Source organism: Malania oleifera, chromosome 13 (assembly GCF_029873635.1).
Source record: "Malania oleifera isolate guangnan ecotype guangnan chromosome 13, ASM2987363v1, whole genome shotgun sequence".
Taxonomy (NCBI): Eukaryota; Viridiplantae; Streptophyta; class Magnoliopsida; order Santalales; family Ximeniaceae; genus Malania; species Malania oleifera.
The window spans coordinates 8,645,720-8,668,229 of NC_080429.1; the positions used below are offsets into that span (position 1 = coordinate 8,645,720).

The 22,510-nt window shown below is 34.0% G+C and overlaps 1 protein-coding gene and 1 pseudogene across 1 annotated transcript; one reads left to right on the top strand and one right to left on the bottom strand.

Moving 5' to 3' along the window:
- Nucleotides 1–1,296: 1,296 nt before the first annotated feature.
- LOC131145672 (subtilisin-like protease SBT3.10) lies at nt 1,297–7,089 on the bottom strand (annotated as a pseudogene).
- A 7,714-nt stretch (nt 7,090–14,803) lies between these two features.
- LOC131145674 (uncharacterized) lies at nt 14,804–16,548 on the top strand. The gene is given in 6 exon segments (XM_058094873.1): nt 14,804–14,825; nt 15,520–15,612; nt 15,615–15,745; nt 16,219–16,287; nt 16,290–16,335; nt 16,338–16,548. Coding segments are annotated over 6 exon segments (567 nt in total). The 3' UTR covers nt 16,544–16,548.
- Nucleotides 16,549–22,510: the final 5,962 nt, after the last annotated feature.

Sequence of the window (22,510 nt, forward strand, 5' to 3'; positions counted from 1 at the left end):
GTTCTATTCATCAAAAGGTGATTACAAACTTATCGGCTATTTAAATAGAGATTGGGGAAGAGATCTTGATGAAAGAAAAAACACGACGGGATTCACATTTTTCATGGGAGATACAACGTTTACATGGTCTTCGAAGAAGCTACCCATCGTAACGTTGTCATCATGTAAAGCTGAGTATGTTGCTGCCAGCTCAGCTGTTTGTCATGGTATATGAATTAGGAATATACTGAAATATTTGGGATTTTTTCAAGATAACCTCATAGAAGTCTACATCAACAACCGATTAGAGATTCACTTGCGAAAAATCTAGTTTACCATGAAAGAAGCAAACATATTGATACTCGATATCATTTTATCAGGGAGCATGTCAAGAACAAAGAAGTGGAGTTGATATCTTGCAGAACGTATGATCAGATTGCTGACATTTTCACAAAACCACTCAGACATGATATTTTTGTAAAACTGAAGACAATGCTCAGAATGACAAAACTTGGAGAGTCAAGTTTAAGGGAGGATGTTGAAGTGTAAACTTGACGGTGACAGTAAAATTTGACGACGGCTGCCGCACCAACCAGCCACAATCGTTGATTATTTTGATTTAGAATCAGCTATAAATAAATGTGTGTGTGTGCAATGTAGTATGTGGTGTTGAGAGGGTGAATAACCAGTGTGAACGAGAAGTTCTGAAATTTTTCCTGTGTATAATTTTTTAGATTGAAATCAAACGTTTTGTATTCGTGTGCAATTGATACTTACTGAGTTTCAATCACAACCAGTGACTGAGTGTCCCCTCCACCCATCAATCACTAGTCATGAAGCATTGCATTTCATTTACCAATAGAAAAAGACTTAAAGTATGAAATTATCCCAACCATGCATTAAGCTTCCTAATTAAATTCTCGATTCTATTCAAATGATTTTTACATAAATTGATGAATACATCTCTTCCCCAATGCTTGATACACAAGAATAGAATCAATCTTTATGTTTTAACATTTTTGCTTATATAAATTTTCATTTTATTTTGCTCCCATCAATTCCATTTTGTTATGCAAAACGAGTTGAAAGTAGTAAAAAGTCACAAAATACCAAATGTAGAAAGACCAATATATAGTTGAAACAAAAGAAGATGTTTTCTAAAGCACAAAACAAAGTTCTAAGTTTGATAGATAAATCACGAAACTAAAACACACGAATTGGAGAAAGCTTACATAAACTGACCAAATAGAGTCTCAACATTCAACAACTAATAAGGATTGATTAATCATAAGGAGGTGTTGAAGGCTGTAACTTGCATCATAACCCTGCATAAAAGCGATCAATTACTGGCCGAACAGCTACTGGTATGCGCACTGCATGCAAACCGTAAATATCCGCCCAAGAAATACTTCCAAATGAGTACTTTCCTTGAACTCTTCGTGAAGAACAAAGCGTTGCCTGAAACTTGTGCTTCTTCATTTTAGAGTTAAATGCCAAAGATAATGGTTCAACCATCATCTGTATGCCGGGGGGAATTTCAAATCGTGCAACGTAGAAAGAATTTGCGAGACCAACATTTGTAACTGTTCTGGATACTGTTGTGCAATTCATTAGTTCAGGGATTGAAATAGAAGGCAAATTAAAATTTAGTAAGAAATCGGTACTCTTGTTGTTGCATGGGGTGTGAGTGTCAGACCCAGTGATGAGGCTTATTTCAGTTTCGTTGTAGCCTGAGGCACAAAGAAAACCTACATGATCTGAAGGGTCCATGTCAAATATAAGACCTGGATCCATGGCTTTCTTGGGATTGACATGACCACCTCCATAGTCAAATGGGTTAGCCAAATCATACGGGAATCCCTCAACTACAGACCTTTGGCCATATGCATCGTCCGATGATGCTAGAGAGAGAGAGAGAGAGAGAGAGAGAGAGAGAGAGAGAGAGAGAGAGATCATTCCCTAGCTGCACGATACATACTGGTAATTAATTAGAAATTCATTTTCCAACTTGCGTTCTACCTGTTGTGATCAGCGCAGACTTGATGGCAGCAGGACTCCAAGTTGGGTGAGCAGATCTTAAAAGAGCAACAATACCTGATACATGGGGACAAGCCATTGAAGTTCCGGAAATAATGTTGAAGTCAGTGGGTGGGGAGGAAGCAGGGGACCACGCGGCGAGGATAGAACTCCCAGGAGCGGCAATGTCAGGCTAAACAAATATTTAAATGCAGGTTTGAGAATTAAAAACCATGACTTAAAAAAAATTTAATTAGTTTTGTGAAGAATAATCGTACCTTTAACACAGAGGGTGCGAGTGAGCTGGGGCCTCGGGAAGAGTAGTATGCCACAGTTGGGGCAATCTGTTGCCCTATAACAGTTTTTGTGAGGCTGATCTTAACTGAATGATCTCTGTAAGATACATAATACATTAGGAGCTGGTGATATTTTGGTACTCAAGAAATTTAGGTTATATTTTGTAGGGCTAAAAGAAGTGTATGTAAAGTGAAACTATAGAAACCTAAACCCATCTAATGATAGCTAATGATACAAAATATCTTCTTTGTCAAGAAACTTATGGGAACTGCAGTCTAGTCCTCTGCTATGTTGGTTCTTGGTATGGTACAAATAGCTTAGTTTCTAGATTATTACCGATTTACTTCCATTTGCCTCACCAAAGTTGTTCCTATTGTATAATCAACATGAATAACAGGAATGGGAACGAATGATGGAAGGTAGGTGACCATAGCTTGAGAAAAGATGAGAGCAATCCCTCCGGATGTAAATACATTTGTAACCGGTTTATTAATCGAACTTGTAGAGCGACTCTGCTGGAAGCAAAGAACTACATTTCCTTCTATTAGTGTGGCATTTAGGGAATCCGCTACGCAATATCTGTTAAAAATCACAAAAAAAAATGTGGATATAAATTTGTTAGCTATAGAATGAGAGGATTAATTATGCCTGTTTTATTTTTAAAATATGCAAATCTAGAGGTGCATTATACGCTGCATCGAGTTCATCTCGACCATCAGCTACAATGTCTTCCCCATATACAAGATTGTAGGATCTATTCGTAATCCCCCTTGTAGACAAAGATTGACCCTGTGTAAAACAGAATAGTATTAATTATGTACATATAATATATGTAGTTTAACAACTACATATAAATGTCACTATCTTCTATTATGTGCTCTTTTTACTATATCTTTAGTTACATTTAAGGTTATATCATAATTAAAACAGACACGAAAATATAAGCTAAACACAATTTCTATAGCTTAAAGGAGTACCACAACAGTAAGGTTCTTCCCCAAGGTAATTTGAGTAGGAAATGCTCTATCGATGGTGTTAGCAGCAACTGTTATAAGCCATGGAGAACCACTATTGACTGTTCCAGGGTCAGGACCGTCGTTTCCACCAGAAGAAACTACAGGAATCCCTTTAATCATGGCATGGAAGGACCAAATAGAGATAGGATCTTGGGCATAAGTGTCAAGTGGGACTGATGAGCCAAGAGACACTGAAAGCACATCAACTCCATCAAAAATTGCATCATCAAATGCAGCAAGGATGTCTGCAACGCTACACCCCGCAGCCCAACAAACTTTATAAACGGCTAACCAGGCCATGGGTGCTCCCCCTCTTGCCAATCCTTTAGCTAGCCCAAAAAAGCTTGCATTTTGTACGAGAGCCCCTGCTATGGTAGACGAGGTGTGAGTTCCGTGGCCGATTTTATCTCGAGGCGATAAAAATTCGTGACCATTGCTCGCATTGAGCTTTCCAAATTCTGCTTCGTATCCTTCGATGTAATAGCGTGCGCCGATAATTTTCCTGTCCATAAATTTACGACTAAATTCTCTAGCCTCTTTCATGATACCGATAATTTATTTCAACAAAAGCATAGAAAATTGTATTTATGAGCATCCACATAAATTAGAGATTGAAAAGAGTCAAGCAGAACAAAAAATAAGTTAATCAACCTATTACACATGGAACGATTAAATGCATCTCCTTCTTGACATATTCCGTTTCCAACGGGATGGGGCGTCTTCCATATTTTCATCTTTAAAGCTTTCAGACTCTGGCCATATCCCTTTACAACAATAAATAATAACCATAAGGAAAACTTCCTTAATCAACAACATATTATAATTTCAATACTAACCGGTATCAAAGACGCCCACAATTACCCCTGCGCCGCTATTATTCCTACAAAGCGTTCCGAGGGCCTTAGTTGCAAAAAATCCCAACTTCTAGTTGTACACGGATGATAAATCTTGTTAGGGAGCACGCTAACGACTCTAGGAGAACCTGCATTTTTATTATCCGCAAACAAGAGTGCATCAACCACGAATGCTACCTACCACATCCTATTAATCCGTGACTCGTGTGTTAAGAAATAGAATTCAAAACTGTACCAACATCAACGCACCTGCAATATCCTTTGCTTGGGACTCTGTTAACAAGGCGGCAAACCCTGAAAATCCATGCTTGTAATTGTATATGATTGATTTCTTGGAAGCTTCTTCGCTGTCAAATCAAAGTAAAAGTCAATTTCTTTCTTTTAACAATAGCTAGTAATTAATTTGTCCATGATGAACATTTTTTTTTCCCCTTTGAGATTGATAACTCATTTATAAAAGCTAATAAATATTTTCAACTGGTACAAACCAAACTTGAATAAACAATTTAAACCTAACAATTTAAACAATACCCAACAATGCCTGCCTTCCCTTGCTTACAAAAAGTATTTTTCCACAACTACTTTTTTGTAAAACTATTTAAATGAATTTCGAGAAGCATTCAAAAATAATTTTGTTCACCTATAAGTGACATTGTTCATAGATGGTCAAAATTGTAAATATAAGAAAATGTAATAGCTCTTTTATAATTATTATAAGATAATCATATACTATTTTATTATGTATCATAATATATTAATTATTAATGAAGCATAATTCAATTCCAGAATGAAGAAAAAAGAGCCATCTATTAATTTAAATTATATTAAAAATTAAAAATACTAATTTAATTATTAATATTATATCCATCATAAATTAATATGCTATTCATATGTTATAAATAAAAATTAATAACAAGATTATTGTTAATTAAAAAATAATATAATATTATTTTACTTAATAAAAAAATTAAATATTAATTAAAATCAACTTGTTAACATAATGATTAATTAAATAGGTAATTTAAAATCAACCGTATATTATGTTATTATGCATAAGAACCTAAACTATAATTTTTTGGAATGAATAAAACGAACCATTTATAAATTTAAATTAACGTTAAATAAACTAAAAATTTTACATTAGTTATTAACACCATTCTAAACATAAATTAATGTGATAATCATATGTTATAAATATATATTAATAACAAGATTATTGTTAATTAATAAATATAATATTTTTATATATTTTATCTAATAGAAAATATTTAAATTTAAATTATAAAATTAATATAATTATTATTTTAAAAATATATTTAAAAATAGCTTTATAGTATTTTACTATCTATTATGACATATCAGTTATTATAATTCAAATCTGGATTGAACAAAAAAATGTTTATTAATTTAAATTAAAATTAAATAAATTAAAATTTTGTATCTAATTAGTAATATTATTTTTATCATAATTTAATATCATACTGATATGTTTTATGAATTAATAACAAGATTATTGTTAATTAAAAATACTAATCTTATATTATTATTTTTATAATTACGTTTCTGTCCTACATGTGTGGATTGCATACACACCCTGCATAGAAAAATCAAGTCATCTGAAGTTCGTCAAAATATTTTCAAAATGACTTTTTTTAGAAAATATTTTGATGAACTTTTTTTAAAACAACTCGAAACAACTTGAAAATAATTGAAAGCCTTTGTTATTTTGATTGAAAAATCTTCATTGTTTATTTAAACTCTTGATTACCATGATGAGTACACTGCAAACAGAGATTTAAAAACAAGTTTAGGTTTAAAAAATTATATTTTTCTACCATCAAGCCACTGTCAGTGATACTTTTGAAAATAATGTTTACTTGCTTAAATTTGATAAAGAAAAAAAGTTTATTAATATCTACAACCAACATGCCCCTCAAACATCTTTCAAATTTTATGTACTGCACACGATTTATAGAAACACTATCTAATTTATCAATATTTAACAGTTATGTTGAACAAATGATGCAAAATTATATTAAATTCTGATATTATTGTTAGAATTAATTACCAAAAAATTTCACATACATGCCCGTCACGAAGTGCGGCTCAATATTTTGTATTTTATATAAAAGTTGAGAAATATTTTTTTTGGGTTTCCAGTTTGGGGTTTTTCAGTTTTGTTCAAAAAGAAAATCAAATTGGACCAAAAGAGAATATATGAAATATAAATAATTCATTTACATGGATAATTTTGCATTAATTTTTTTAAGGTAGGATCACCAATATTGAATCAAAAGTTATATCATAGGACGTGTTTTTAAATTTAATTAGTCCACAAACATGCCCTAATCAATGATATCAAAACATTTTTTGAGATGTTTATTCCCTTTATCTGTTTCTAACACTGACTAGTTAGATTGGACTCAACAATTATTATAGTGAATCTAAATTTGATTGGCTACTAATGCGTGCAATTATTTTTCAATCTAGTAGTGAATATCCTTTTTATACATGATTCCATGGTACAGCACAAGGAAAATGATATAAAACTCTCTCTCTCTCTCTCTCTCTCTCTCTCTCTCTCTATATATATATATATATATATATATATATATATATATATATTGTGTGTGTGTGTGTGCATGTGTGTAAAACTAAGGTTGATAGATTAAATATCAAACCTTCCAAGTAAACTTGTAAGCATCTCATGGTGTGAGTCTTCAATGAGTTGGGGGTTATCATTAGTTACGGCACCCATATAGACAATGTAAACCTGTGAAATTTTTAAAAAATTACTATATAAACATAGTGCTATTAAACGTCATATTGAGAAGAAAATTATAACTTACATTACTTTGTCGAGCAGTTTGGACTGAGCATTGTTGTAGAAAAAGAACAACAAAGAAACTTATCCTTAGAAGAGCCATATGCGCATGCAAGACCTAAGATTGAGAAGAAAGATCGAAGAAGAGGTTGCATATCCAAAGTAAGTGTATCATTTATATATAGACATATTAAGAAGATAAAAGTAGTGGATTCAGTTTGACGTCATTATCACCAAAATTTTCAGAAGATAAACGTAGTGGATTCAATTTGTCGTCATTATCACCAAAATTTCCAACTAATTAATAACTTTTTTCTCCTTTAACTTTTCATCAAAAGTAGGATTAACTTTTCATCAAAAGTATTGAAAATGGCAGTCTCAATTCATATGGTTTTTCTACTTCTTTAAAAAAATTCTAATTTTCTTATAACTTTTTCATAAAAAAATGAGCAATCAAGCCCACTCATTTAAGCCTTAACATACGGCCGGGAGATGCCATTAATTGGGTTGCGTTTGTTGGGTTGAAAATATATAAAAGAACTTAGAAGTATGGGGCAGATTTAACTTTGGATTACCTTGTCTCTTCAAAATTTGTGTTTTTACCTTTGATACAATGCCAATATGCGTGTTTATGTTCTTTTGATGTTTTTTTTTTTTTAAATTTTTTTTTTTCATTGGGAATGTGGGAAGGGAGAAGAACACCCTATTCTTTGAATGATCGCGTACAATCCAAATAGAAGGAACATGCAAAGAAGGAAACATACCATTTTTCTTTTAAAAAAAGAGGGCGGCACCTCTATTTTTTTATTAATATACCCTCACTTTTGGCAGAAGAATACCGCGGTTACAAGATAAAACAAAAGAGAGAGTATAGAAAAACTCTCCCAAAACTAGCAACCAACCAAATTAGGACAACAAAACTAAACATAACTAACACAGAAGATAAAAAGATAAACACAACAAAAATCAAAACAAAATACACTAAACGAAACTCTAGAGTTGAATTAATGACGAACGAAAATTGTTTTATCCTTATCACTGTTTTGAGATTTAAATGAAAACTTTTTTTTTTTTTGGGAGTTCATAAAAAGATTTGTTTGGATAATGAAGACGTAAACCCTTTTGAAATTCAAAAGAATCTAGTGAAAGAAACTGTAATGCCCCGAACCCTTAAACCAGGGTTCGGCGCGTTATACCTGATAAAATCTCTGATAAATCATATTCCATAATTAACATAACATACGCAGCGGAAAACATGATCATAATCTCCATATAACATAATACCAGAGTTTACTAATTCTAACTATAATCTATAATAAATTATCCAACACCTGCATTTCCATAATTACATATATCTCCAAAACATTTCAGTATGTTCACAACTTTCTTTTCTCCACAAACTTAAAATATAAGGACGTAAAACATAAATTTTGTACATCTCAAAATAAACATAGAAATATACCCTTTACTTTTTATATTCCCCAATAACGCTATAAAAACCTTGAGCTCTCAAAACTCGATCTCGAGGAAATCCTGAAAAAAAAAAAAATACATTCATATTCGGGTGAGACACATCTCAGTAAGGGAAGAAATCATATATTAAAGCAGTGTGTGGCCAACATGAGTTTATAAATAACATAAGATTTAACATTTGAAAATCGTCAACATAATTTTTGAAATCATTCTCTGAACCTAATCAAACACATGCAAATGTTTAACCCACGAGATTACCCAAGGATAGGGGTGATTACCCGCCCATACAAGTAGCACCTCTCTGCTCTGATACATTTGGCAACCCAAAGGTCACAACTAAAGCATACCAGGGCACTCACCTTACTTAGTAAGCCCTCAAGTGATAAATAGATCTCGTACTCACACAGTTCATACAAAAGTTTACCTGTAAAGGCCCTAAGGATAGGGAAATCTACCCGCCCATACAAGTAAGTTCCCTCTGCCTTAGTACGTTATGCGGCTACTGCCACATCTGTAACTACCAGTGCACTCGCCTTACTCAGCAAGCCCTCAGGCGAAAGGTACGCCTCGCCCAATGTTCTATGTACATACATACTTCTAATATCATAATACATCATTCTTTCTATCATTATTTAATTATACACATCTGTTCATATTCATGGCTTAACATTGCATTGTATTTCACTTTAAGTGACTCTTTCCCATTTTACATTGTTCACATTTCACATTTCATTTCCATTTCGTTCATTCCCCTTTTCATTTCATTTCATTTCATATCCAGCATCTTTCAGCTGTTTTACCCAGCATCTTTCAGCTGTTTTACCCGGCATCTTTCAGTTGTTATATATTTACCCAACCACTTTCAGCTGTTTCATATTTACCCAGCCACTTTCAGCTGTGACACATTTACCCAACCACTTTCAACTGCGACACATTTACCCAACCACTTTTAGCTGTTTTACCCAGCATATTTCAGCTGTTTACCCAGCATCTTTCAGCTGTTTACATAATTGCATTAACATACACATGCAACATTGTCCATACCATATTTTATTTTCATGGTTTTACTTACTTAACCTGCATCTCATACATTTAACATATATTTGCACAGATTCTCATGCCACACAATTTAACAGTAAAATTCATACACTACCTGTAAAATAAGCCAACCAATATTTAATGTTTATATATATTAAAAATACCTTTCATGTCTTACATAAATATTCTGAAAATATTTTTCCACTTTCATCAGTTCATTTTCACACATACATATCTAATAAACAGCCCTAAACTCGAAGGAAATATAATTTAAATAGCTTGCATTTTACCCATACTGAAACATATACACGTACATATACCACAATTTATTTTTCTATTAAATTCATAAAAATTCTGATTTAATATATATTTTTTCCTTTACCTGATTTCTTGAACTACGCCAATAGGGACTCCGAAAAATACCTGTGGCGCTCACCCGGACCTTGAAATTAAATTCCTAGTTCCAATAAATTATTCATGAATAAAATATTAATTTAATACTTCCTAGGGCCATAATTCCTAAATAAATAGATATACCCTTAAATTTAGCCAAGTTGCCAAATTTCTCAAATTCCACTCTCGCTTTGGAGTAGGGCCTAAAAAATCTCAATTGAAAAATTACTTACGTCAAAATGACGACAACAATGATTAGGACCCCGTGGTGGTGTCCGTTCGTCGATTTAACCACATATTAACGACGAAATTGAGAAAATGAGAAAAAATTACCTTTCCCTAGGAGCAGTGCCTAAGTCATTCCCATAAAAAATCTGCTCCAGTGTCGGCAGCAGAACCAGGATTCCAACGGCACCTTCCGTTTTCCAATCCGCTACCAATTCGCCGAGTAATTGAGAGAAGAAGAGAGACGGAGACGAAAGAGTGGCTATGCGTACTGAACGTAGGAAAGTTTCCAAAGAGGGGGCGTGCCTGACATCTTCTCTTTCTTCTTCCTTCTTCTTTTTCTTCTTTCTTCTTCTTTTACTTTTCTTCTGTCAGTACTTTATATATATATATATATCTTATCATATACTTATTATATATACATATATATATTTATATATTATATTAACCATATATATATTTCTCTTATTTCAATTAGTTTTTTTTTTAATCCAATGTAAAAATATTTAATTTAATAACTAATTATTTAATTTATCTTAATTTAATTTAATTTCTTTAATTTTAATTTTTTTTCTCTTTTCCCACGTCATTCCTTTTATTTATTTATTTGTTATTTAATTTATTATTATTTTTTAAATTATTTTAATCCTTTTAAATTTTCAGCTCTTTACAGAAACAAACTCCTCTCCAAATTCAAAAGAATTTTTTGGGATAATGAAGAGATAAATCCCTAAAATCTATTGGGATAATGATGGATTTTTTTTTCTCCTTCCAAAAAAGGTCTTTAAATACCTGCAACACCTTATTCCAAACAAGAAAAGGCATATTCTTGCTAGAGTTAGTCTTCCATTCCATTAAGGTGGATCTAGTCCCTAAATATGCACAAGTGAAGTTTGCAAGTTATTCGATCCTTTTTTTTTTTTTTTTAATTTATTGCTATCAACCTCTTTTTTTTTTCGTCCTTCATTTGCTCAATTACTTGGGAAATTCTTTGATTTCAATTAAATTGACCTAGATGAAATTGGGTTTTTGTAACGCCCCGAACCCAGAACTATGGTCCGGATTGTTATACAAAATATACCACATGTATCTAATATCATAATCTCAATCACGCATATCTAATATCATAATACCTCGCTCTATATCAATTATGCAGCAGAAATAACAACATATCCTCAATAAAATATACTAGTGTTTCAATTCCTATATACATCTTAAAACATAACCCAACATCCAGTATTCACAAACATCCATATATGTCACGCCTCGAACCCAACAATGAGCCCCAGTGTGTGATGTAATAACCTAACCTATCCATGTATCATACAAAACACACATGATACTATAATGAATGAGGGTCCAACCTCGTGGGGTTTCCGTACACCCTATACACATTTACATACACTACATATATGCAACGAAAAAGTTCATTCCATACATACATCGTCCCATACCAGAGTTTATACAAATAGAGTCTACGCTCCATATTACAAAACATAACCCAGGGTGCCAGCAATACCCAAAATGACAACCCTCTTACAGTCCAAGTACTTACATAAGTACTTTACGCAGTAAACCGACCACCATGCTCCCAACACTAGGACGCTAGTTTCGATTACTCGAAAGATTTGAAAACATATACGTATGATAGGGGTAAGACACATCTCAGTAAGGCAGATTCAGGTTATATCGGTGTGTGGCATATGAGTGTTATCATAACGTAAAATATAACACAGTTTAGTTCCAGTATTTCCACAATACAGTCCCAGTATAGTTGTCAACACACACATGATCAATCAACCTAGTGTCGTCACACTCTTCAGCACGAAGTCGGCCCGCATTACACGGCTTCCTCGGCACATGGCATAGCACCACACTCCCATGACATCGTACCGGTACATTTGGTGGATCCACATCCTTCGGTGATCATCTAGTAAGAGGTGATATTTCACGCCCTAGGATATAGATCCAGACACTCTTGCCACTAGCAGGTTGAATTTCACACCCTCGGATATAGAGCCGGACATTCTTGCCACTAGTAGGTGGTATTTTCCCCCCTCGGATATAGAGCTGGACACTCTTTCACAACCTAAAACAATTCGGAACAGATATTCCTATATCTCATTTCAGCATATCACAACTCAATGCATATTCATATAACAGTTCATTCCACTCTTATTTGGTAATTGCAAAATCATGATTTTTAGAATACAGTTTAAAACAAGTCAAGGCAGAACCATCTCCATAACACAGTATACTCAACAATATATCCACAGTTTTCCAACGAAACAAGAGATGCAACCCGACGCCCCCTTTTCTCCAAAATTGTAATGTGAAAACCCCATAATTTTTACCCATTAGATTTCCCCAAATAACTAGCCAAAACATACACAGGATCGGGAACCACAATTATACCGAATTCGATTTAAAAAATAACCGATATAAACAGAATCCCCTTACTTTTCTCCAAAAATCCAAATACGAACTCTATGACTCCTAAACAGCGAACCAAGTTTCCAAAACATATAAATCACAATACGATAATTACTTATAATCTTACTTTCTACAGATCTACTGAAATGGAAATGAAAATCGAGCCTTACCTCGATCTTTAGGTCAAAACCCGAAGACCTCAAAACAAAGATCCGTTCCACAAAACACGTAGAGATTCCTTCCCTGATCCTCGCAGTAACGTCGGATTGTCTATTCTAATGATGAATGGTGAAGAAATCTAGAGGGAGAAAGAGTGGAGCTTCGAGTTCTAGAGAGAGAGAGAGAGAGAGAATTTTGATAACTTAGCCAAGAAGCAAAGGAAATGGATATTTATAGAGCCTTTGACCTGGTCAACCTCGTCGATGAGGTGGCTTCTTTGTCGACAAGCCAGCGAAGGAAATTCGTCGACGTCGCGGTGGCCTCGTCGACGAGCATGAGATTTTAGGATTTCCTAAAATATCTCGGCTTCTCCTCGTCGACAAACCTCTGCATTTCATCGCCGAACAATAGAAGCGGCTCCGTCGACGAAAACACTGGCTTTGTCGATGAAGCCTGCTCAAATTACTGTTTTACCCTTTTCTTATTTATTTATTCCATATCTCACCGGTTGGTTTCTTACAACCTCCCCTCCTTACAAAATTTCATCCTCGAAATTTGTAATCTCTCATTTATGGACTCATCCACATAACTAAATATACATACCCGACTCTAGGAAGAGCCTGCAGCCACTTACAACGCAGCCCAGTCACAATACATACATACCATCGCTTATGGCGGAGGAATACCGTGGTTACATACATATATCGTCTCGAGAGTTCACAATAACACACACCCAACGACTAACCACCTATCAATCAATGCACATCAATGACATACGAATTAAAAGTTCAGTGCTAAATGTGTGCAATCAACACTCATGATAATTTCTATACTCAATCAAGCATAAGAGTGTATAAACAAGCTAATATTTGAAAATATATATGGAAGTTGATCTCAATCACAAGTTAGGGTTCAAAGATTTGCACCAGGATAAATCAAAATATCTCAACAAATATTTACTCAATATTCAAGCGCAAGAGATATTCAAAACTTAGTTTGTAAAAAGATTTTTGTGCACACAAAAATTATAAGCTAAGGCGTCTTGCAATCTAGATGCTAAGAGCCACAAGCTTTCAAGTTTCCCACACAAAAGATTTATCAATTTAAACCGGGGGAAAACTTGTGCTAAAACTCTTAAATAAAAATAATTCAGTCAATTAAACAAATGAGAGTTTAGGGGAGCAGAATCAATGTAGGATGAACTACTACACTCTCACACAAGATTATATTTCAAAGGAATGCTAAATGGAATAGTATTTTTGGCTTGAAAGAAATGACAGTCGATTTCCATCTTGCATAATTTCCGTTGAAAACTCAACGAATCATCCGAAATTTATCGAAATCTCAAAATTTTAACGAAACTTGTCAAAATTTTAACTATATGATGAAATTTCACCAGAATTCAAATGAGAAATTTAGGAGTGAAGTGAAATTTTTATCTTAATTTATTTTATCAAAACAAAATATTATTACAAATGCTTTTGAAATTATATGAAAAAACAAACTTACAGTAACATTTTATTTAAACATTCATGTCTAAATTATCATTATTTGCATAATAAATAATATTTAAATGATTTATGAATTTCATTTGTATTAACTGAATATGTTTAATGTACATATCTTACAAATATGTTTGATACACACTATTTTTCAACTTTTCCATCTCATACAAAACATAAATGTATTTAATTTGTAATATATTAGCTCTAAAACTTATATTATTATGTTTGTTAACCATTTCTAAAGTTTTACAAGGAATCCCATGTTTTACTACTAATTTCTGTTATATTTTCAAATCGAAATCGAAATTGACATCGAAGTTAAAAATTTCGTCAAAATTTCCGTACTTTTGGAGTTTAGAAATTTGAGTCGAAATTGAAATTTAAGACCTTGAGTTTACCCATCTTTTCAGTTGCTATTATCATGAAAAATAACTTTATTGTGATTTGTTTTCATGTCTAGTTGGTCTTTCTAAATGTCTTTTCCTGCTTTATTATATAACAGTTGCAACCGCAATTGGAACTACATGGCTTTTTTTATGCTACCAATGTGATCACTTGGTCAAAGAGAGTTGGAAGATAGCTGCTGCACTAATGGATAGACGTATCGGCGGAGGTAATCTGCTCCTGAAGGGCTGAACATTACATGATTATTTGTTGCTTTGCTTCTTTGGGCATAGTGTCTTTTTGATAGATTATCAATTTTGTTTCTGCTGATACATTATCTTTTTAATTGATTAGCAATTTTGCTTCGTAAATATTCCTTGTTTATTCTATACTACATTGGTGTATGTTTAACAATGTTATTACCTATTGCTGATGTGCTATTCATTGAGTCGCTTTGTCAGAAAATAGATTTTGCAGTTTTTTATGGTGATTGATGTGGTGGGAAATGACCAGTTTGCTGGGTATTTCCTTTGAATATAATTTTATGGACTGGCAAGATCTAATGGTGTTATTTGTTTGGGGTGGTCAGGAATTAGGCACCTAAGTGAAGCAAAACTCACTGCAAACTTTTCAACCATTGACAATACGCCTGAATTGAAGTTATTCCTCCAGCTTTGCACGTGTTCTCTAAGTTCCTTTTTTCACTCAATACTAACCTTGAATTAAAAGACAGATTTTAGCTTTTTATTTTTGTTCGGTACTGACGATTAGGTCTCCCAATTTCGTAATACATCTCATATACATAAAAAGTCAATAATGCCCCTAGTACTGAACATACAGTAACATTTCAATACCTTCAATTTCTCCTTCTAATTGATTTGGACCTTGAGGCTTGTGGAGGCTTGATTGTTGCGTGGGACTAGTATTAACTCAGCCTGGGAACAGGCTTCCTGTGCTGCAGAATGCTACAGCTCTCACTGTATCTATTGCCATTTGCATGTGTGGCTCTTATCTCACAAATTCTTTAGAATTCCAGGGGGCAGCCTTCCATCCATTACAGCACTAGTAGTTACTTTAGCGACTGCATTTCCAACCCAGTTCAGTCAACTTGCACCTTCTGGCGATGCTTTGGCTATGATTTTGATGCAGGTAAGGTAAACTGTTAGCAAAGCTCCACTATTATACTTTGTTTTCCATCATTCTGTAATGCTTGTTCATCATGTTCTCTTAAATGAATCTTGAATAAGATGTTGTAGTTTTCTTAAATATGGATACAAAATAGGATTAATGAAGAGCTTCTCATGCGGCCTCACAAATCTTGTTTGACTATGTGCAATTCCTTCCCCTTGATATTGTAGACCAACAATTTTTTTGGGGTGTTAGGTTTGACCAACAATCGTGTGCTTATGCAACATTCAGCATGGCCTTTATTTTTGGCCTTCCTCTCCTCTGTTTATGGCTCTGATTAACATCACTTGCTTCCACCTCGGCCCATCAGCAAACTCCCTTGCATGTGCACCATAACCTAGCTTTTTGGGAATTCGAGAAGGTCCAGTATGCTTTCCATCAGTTGGTTGACACTACACTGATGTGTTTTCTGCTATTTGGGTTTGAGCAAATAGGTATTTTTTACTATGGTAGGTGCAAGGGGAAATATTTGGAATGCCATCAGCATGGCAACCAAGTATTTTCATGTTTTCTCTCTTTACAAATTGCAGTCCATCTTGCTGTGATCCTTGGATTGGAAAGCTATTTCGCTTCAACCTGAAACTTTTGCTCCTGGCATCAAATGCCAACATTTGAGGCCCTACAACAGCGTGTGCCATGGCAAGGGCCAAAGGGTGGGGTTCCGTGGTTATTCATGGTATTCTTGCAGGAATCTTCAGAATCGCTATTGCAACTTTTCTTGGCATTGGTTTTGGTGCAAAAGTTCTCAAATACATATGAGACTTTCAAAGTGTATACCCTTAATTCAGATGTACACTCCAAGTTAAGTCTTCTGCAAAATAACCCGAATGTTGTACTGTGTTAACTTATGACTGAGTGCAAGGTTAGATGTCAAAACAAGTGACTTATAATCTCAATGGTTAGTTTGGCTTGATTGTTGGCATTTAAAGAGAGAGTTAAGAGCTCAGGCCTTGAAAGGTCCAGCAGTTGTTGCTGTCTAGGCAAATACTGCAAAGGAAGTACACCAGCAGGGAGTGAGGTGTTCAGCCTGTTGAGGAGGGCCTTTCTCCCCTGTTGCTTTGAAGTACATAATTAGGTATGAAACACTTCTTTTGCTGATAAAAATTTCCATCAAGTAATGAAATTATCCATACAATTATGCTTCCATTAATTTGCTTCTTGATTCTATTTGAGTGCTTTTGGATAGCCTTTATAATCCATTTGAAAAATCAGAAAAATGGGTGAAAAATATAAGGAATTCACTTTTGTACATTTAGTTAATGAAGAAGGTGGAAGAGAAAATAAATACAACAAATTAAATGAAAAAAAAACTTGATTCTCTTAATTTATACTAGATCAATTTTTTACTTATACAAAATGTCATATTAAACTTCTGCTTCTTTACTTTAGCGTTGAATGACAAAACCAGTGGATCATCCCTCATGTGTATGCCCAAAGAACTAAGAAAACCAACATGATGTGAAGGATCCATGTCATAAATTAGACCAGGATCCATGACTTTGTTAGGATTGAAATGTCCACCTCCATAGTCGAACGATCAGCCAACTTATGTGAAAATACCTCAGCTATAGAAATTAAGTGAAAATACCTCAGCTATAAAATAAATTAAAAAAAAAAACATTTCTTATTGAAATGTCCACCTCCATAGATTGGACCATCCAATGTTTTTTGCACTGCCCATGCAACGTGAAACTTAGGAATATATTAGTCGATGAATTAGTTGTTCTTGTTTTTAATACCTTTAGTGGTTCCTATACCCGTTATGTTCCTTGAATTATTTACAAGCGGTATTCAATGTCTTATTTTTGCAACTTTAGTTGCGGCCTATACAGGCAAATCTATGGAGGGTCATTATTGACATGTTTTTTTTTTTTTGTAGTTTTTTTTTTTTTTTAAGTTTAGCCCAACGTAATGTATGTGCAGTTCAAGATAATCTACTTAGGTAACATAAATTTACAAATATAAAGTGGTCTATACGATCCAAAATAAAAACAACAAATATAAAAAGGAAAGAGATCTAAAAATTTTGGCAGAGTACACATTCACAGTACATCAAATTACTGTAAAAATTTCAGCAGAATTTCCTCTTAAAATCAGGTATATCCATTCATGTTCACGCTTGTTCAAAGAAAACAATTTTCATTGGCAATTGATAACAGTATTTTCACAACTTTCATACTAATTGTTTACATTCACACTATATTGAATTACTATAAAATATTTGGCAAAGTCTCTTCTTAAAATCAAGTATATCCATGCATGGTCGCACATGTTCAAAGAAAACAATTTATATTGGCAATTGATACCATTATTTACACAGCTTTCATATACAATTGTTGACATTCACACTACATCGAATTACTGCAAAAATTTAGGCAATCAATAGCAATATTTTCACAAATTTCATACACAATTGCATACATTGAGACTATGCAAGCAATAGTTTCCAATTACATATATATATTAGGAAACAACAAATAAACATCCCAAATTATACATAAATAATGCAATGAGGCTATACACATGAAAACATAAGAATCAAACTAATGTACAACACAATATAGGTTGTAAAGTACATATGCAACAAATGACTACTCAAGTGTCACACGCAAGTGATCTCCGGTGTCGGGGTGGCTACCGTCTGCGTCTGCACTCTCCTTGTTGGTCATCTCCATCCAGTCTCCTACTTCATTGTCGTCCTGTAGGTTTATCATCTCCGCCCTAAGGTACTGCATCATCATCCATATGAAGCGGATGGGGAGATGAATCATATAATAATGTTGGACAGGAACGAGGTGGCATGATTGGTGCATCCACATCCTCAGCATCTAGATTGTCATACAACAAGAATTACGCGGATGGGGTTGTAGGAGAGTCAAACGGGGTACTCAAACCTGAAGGCCTGGAGGATGAAGGAACATCTCCAGCATACAGTCTGCTATTGGATGACTTTGCAATATTTGCTCTTGTCGAACATGCATATGGTACTGAGGGGCCAAACACGTACTCAGTTTGTACAACAGACGGCTCACCGAAGCGGCTCCATGAACCACTATCTGCACGCGGAGCATGTCCTCGTACTGGAGCAACTCGACCTCCTCATGTAGGCGGGTCAGGTTGAAGTACATGTGTCTATTGTCCATCCTCATGGACAATCCTCAATCCAAACCTCACCAATCCCTATACTACAAGATCTGGAGATACCAGATCTGCCTCCTACAGTATGTCAGCCTGCAGTATAGAACAAAATTTAGTTAGTACATTCACATCATAAAATTCACATAACAAAAGTACAATGTGTTGGTTAATGTCTACTTACGAGGCTCACATATACAGCAGCGGTCCTATTCACAAAGTGTCATGTGATGAACTTATACCACCTGAAGTATGGGTCATCGAAAGCAAAGGACCATCCTCTAGCTCCACTAGGATGATATGTTCTCTCCGATGCTGTGATGCATCCACATACATCCTGTAGAAATTCATCCAATCAGTCACCCCTCAACCGCGTACGTCAACTACATGGAGGTCATACCCATGAAGATGTACCTCCAATGTCGAGAAGGGGTCGAGAATGCCCTACCGATAACCAAACTGACGCAGAACTCGATCAAGGAGATACCACTCCACAAAATGAAAGCATATACGTAACACTCGGGCTACCCACAAGTCACTCTCAATGTGATAATCGGCAGGTAATTTGACTATAACCTCATTGGTGTACGACCTCCATATGAACTACATAAAAATAAGAAAAAAAAAATTAAGCAGACTATACATATCTCCTATGGAAAAAAGCTATGATATGTTAAAGTTTAGTACCTCCTGCTCCCAATGCATATTCAACTCGAACCTGTACCAGGGCAATGTATGCTGCACAATTGGCGGAGCCCTCACGACGTCCCTCCACGTGGACAAAATGAAAACTTAAAATATAAGAATGTAACCAAATAGTAAGTGCTACTTCGTACTACTTAGAGTACAACTCCATTATAACAGATGTTGTTACTAACCGGTATGTCAGTGGTAATCACTTAACTAGACGACCATCTGTGTCTCTCGCAATCTTCAACATACCCAGGCACAAAGGAGCTAGGGAGGGGCATCTCTCCCATGCCCATATCTGAAGTAAATGTAGAGGAACAAAGATCTCCCTCCTCAACGGGTGTGTGACACAGCACATCTCTCTATACAGCCACGCCAAACAGTTCCCCAATTATGCGAGCTAATCTGTGTAAGGTCCTTTAATAGTGACAAGAACATCAAATGGGTGTAACTGCTCGACAGATCGCAAAATAATGTCCCACATATCTACCGCAAAATGTGGGCTCGTGCGAATAAGACTATAGTCTGATTATCTGCATATATTGATAAATGACTGAATTGCTCATGTAAATAGTGCATGCGGATGCGGGAACCATGCATCCCCGTGTTAGCTGGCACAACCCCTAACAACCAGTGGCACATACAGTGCAATGTCACTCATCCCTGGCAGTTTGCATCACTGTCTGTTGGTCCACACGTATGACTTGTGATGGGCCTTCTGTCAATGTCATTTCCATATACAAGAGTACAGGACTAGTTAATTTCCTGTGTGAGCTCGACCTATAGAACAAAGCAAAAAAAATTAATTCTATGCACAAACGAACTCAAAAGTTGAAGTATTACGTAATAACTAAAAAAATAGTTGAAACATAAACAAATAAGCCATAATCTAATCACAAATTTCATAAATTATTTTCCATGTCCTCGTTGATGGTCATACTACCAAACCTTTGGAGTAAAACAAGTTAAATCGAAACAAGTTTCCCATCTTCCGAGTTCATATCGTTTAATTATAGATTCAGATTTTCAAATTCTATATGAATAGGTCATGTATAATAGGTATAGTTAGTTAAATACGAACCCTTATTAAACACTTTTTGAATCCAATTTGATCATAATAAGATTCTATAAATCATATTTGAATTCAATAAATTGGTACCATGATCAAATTAATTTGATCAAGATAGGCTGAATTTATTCTAGATCACTATTTAACCTGTCGATTGACAACAATACCTTAGGTAGTGCTTGAAAGATGGGAAATTTCAGGTCTTGAAAAATTGAATTTGTGAAGATTTAGATGAAAGTTAATACACTTTTGTACTGTATTTTTCGTAAATCTACACAAATTCAGATTTAAGATCAAAAATCTAAACTCTCAAATAAATATATGGTAAATATAAATCTCATTGTCCTTTGTTGTTTGTTCAATTCTTTTACAATATTTTCAGTTAAATCTAAGGGTTTGGTTCTAGAGTAGGCATTAATTCATGATAATACAAACTACAAAAAAGTAGAGTGCTAGAATATCACAACAGTTAGGTTCTTTCCCAAGGTAATTTGAGTAGGAAATGCTCTGTTGGCAGCAACTGCTATAAGCCATGGAGCATTGTTATCCAATGTTTCAAGAAGAACATCATCTCAACACATAAACTCTATAATTAGAGTGTGAAAGAACATTATTATAAGTCATTTGAAATATATTTCAAAAAATTGGTTATTTAATTAATATTTTACTATATATAGCTTTGCATCATGACTATGATATATAAATAAATATTTTCAAAGTTAGACTAGATTTTATAATAACATTTGATCGCAATTACATATGAATAAATACGACATTTATCATATGAGTAAATACGTTGATCACTTGCATTGCATGTGATCGGTTTTTAATATATTTTAATTTTTGTTTCAAAATTTAATAGCATATTAACATAATATATTTTTCAAATATTAAAGTATGAGCATATGAAATGTGTGCATATATAAATATATATAATCTAAAACTATAAACTAAAAATAGAGATATATGATATTACTATGGTACTACACAAAAACAAGGATACAAGAAATATTAACCTATTTTATTTTAGCGTGCACCATTTTATGTAACGTCTATAAGACTATATTTATTTTCTTTTTTAATCAAATGCATTATTTAGCATCAAATCTTAATCGATTTAAAATAAAATTTTAAATGAAAATTTATCTAGCTTTATTGAATTTATTTTTTTAAAAATTATTTATCTTACTCTAATTTAAAAAGTAATACTATTTTTATCTATAAAATAAGTTACACTATCCATACTTTTGCATATGGGGTAAAAATAATTTACCCAATACCAACCTTTTATATGGTACATATAGAGGAATACCATAGATTGGTGGAGTCTCATTTTCGTTTGCCATTAGTTCATCTCTAGAGTTTCGCTTAGTGTTGATTTTGGTTGTATTTATGTTTTTATCCTTTTTGTTAGTTATGTTTTAGTTTTATTGTCCTAATTTGGTTGGTTTACTGGTGTTGGTTTTTTTTGGAGTGTTTTTCTGTACTCTCCCTTTTGTTTTATCTTGTAACCATGGTATTCATCCACCAAAAGTGATGTTATATTAATAAATAAATGGAGCTGCCGCCCTCTTTTACTTAAAAAGAAAAAAAACCTATGTTAAGTTCAATAATTTTGATACATCATTCTTTTTTCTTTTCTTTTTCTTTTTTTAATTATATAGGAACTTCAGCCACTAACGAACCCTTCGAACCCCTTGGTGCAGCACCAAACTTACAGATCAGCGTCCTCCACCCCCAAGTCTCGCTGATTAGGACAAAGTCCAGAATGCGGACACAACTTCTGTGCATCAATTGGACATTCGGCCAGCCCAACCCCCGGGACACATCTC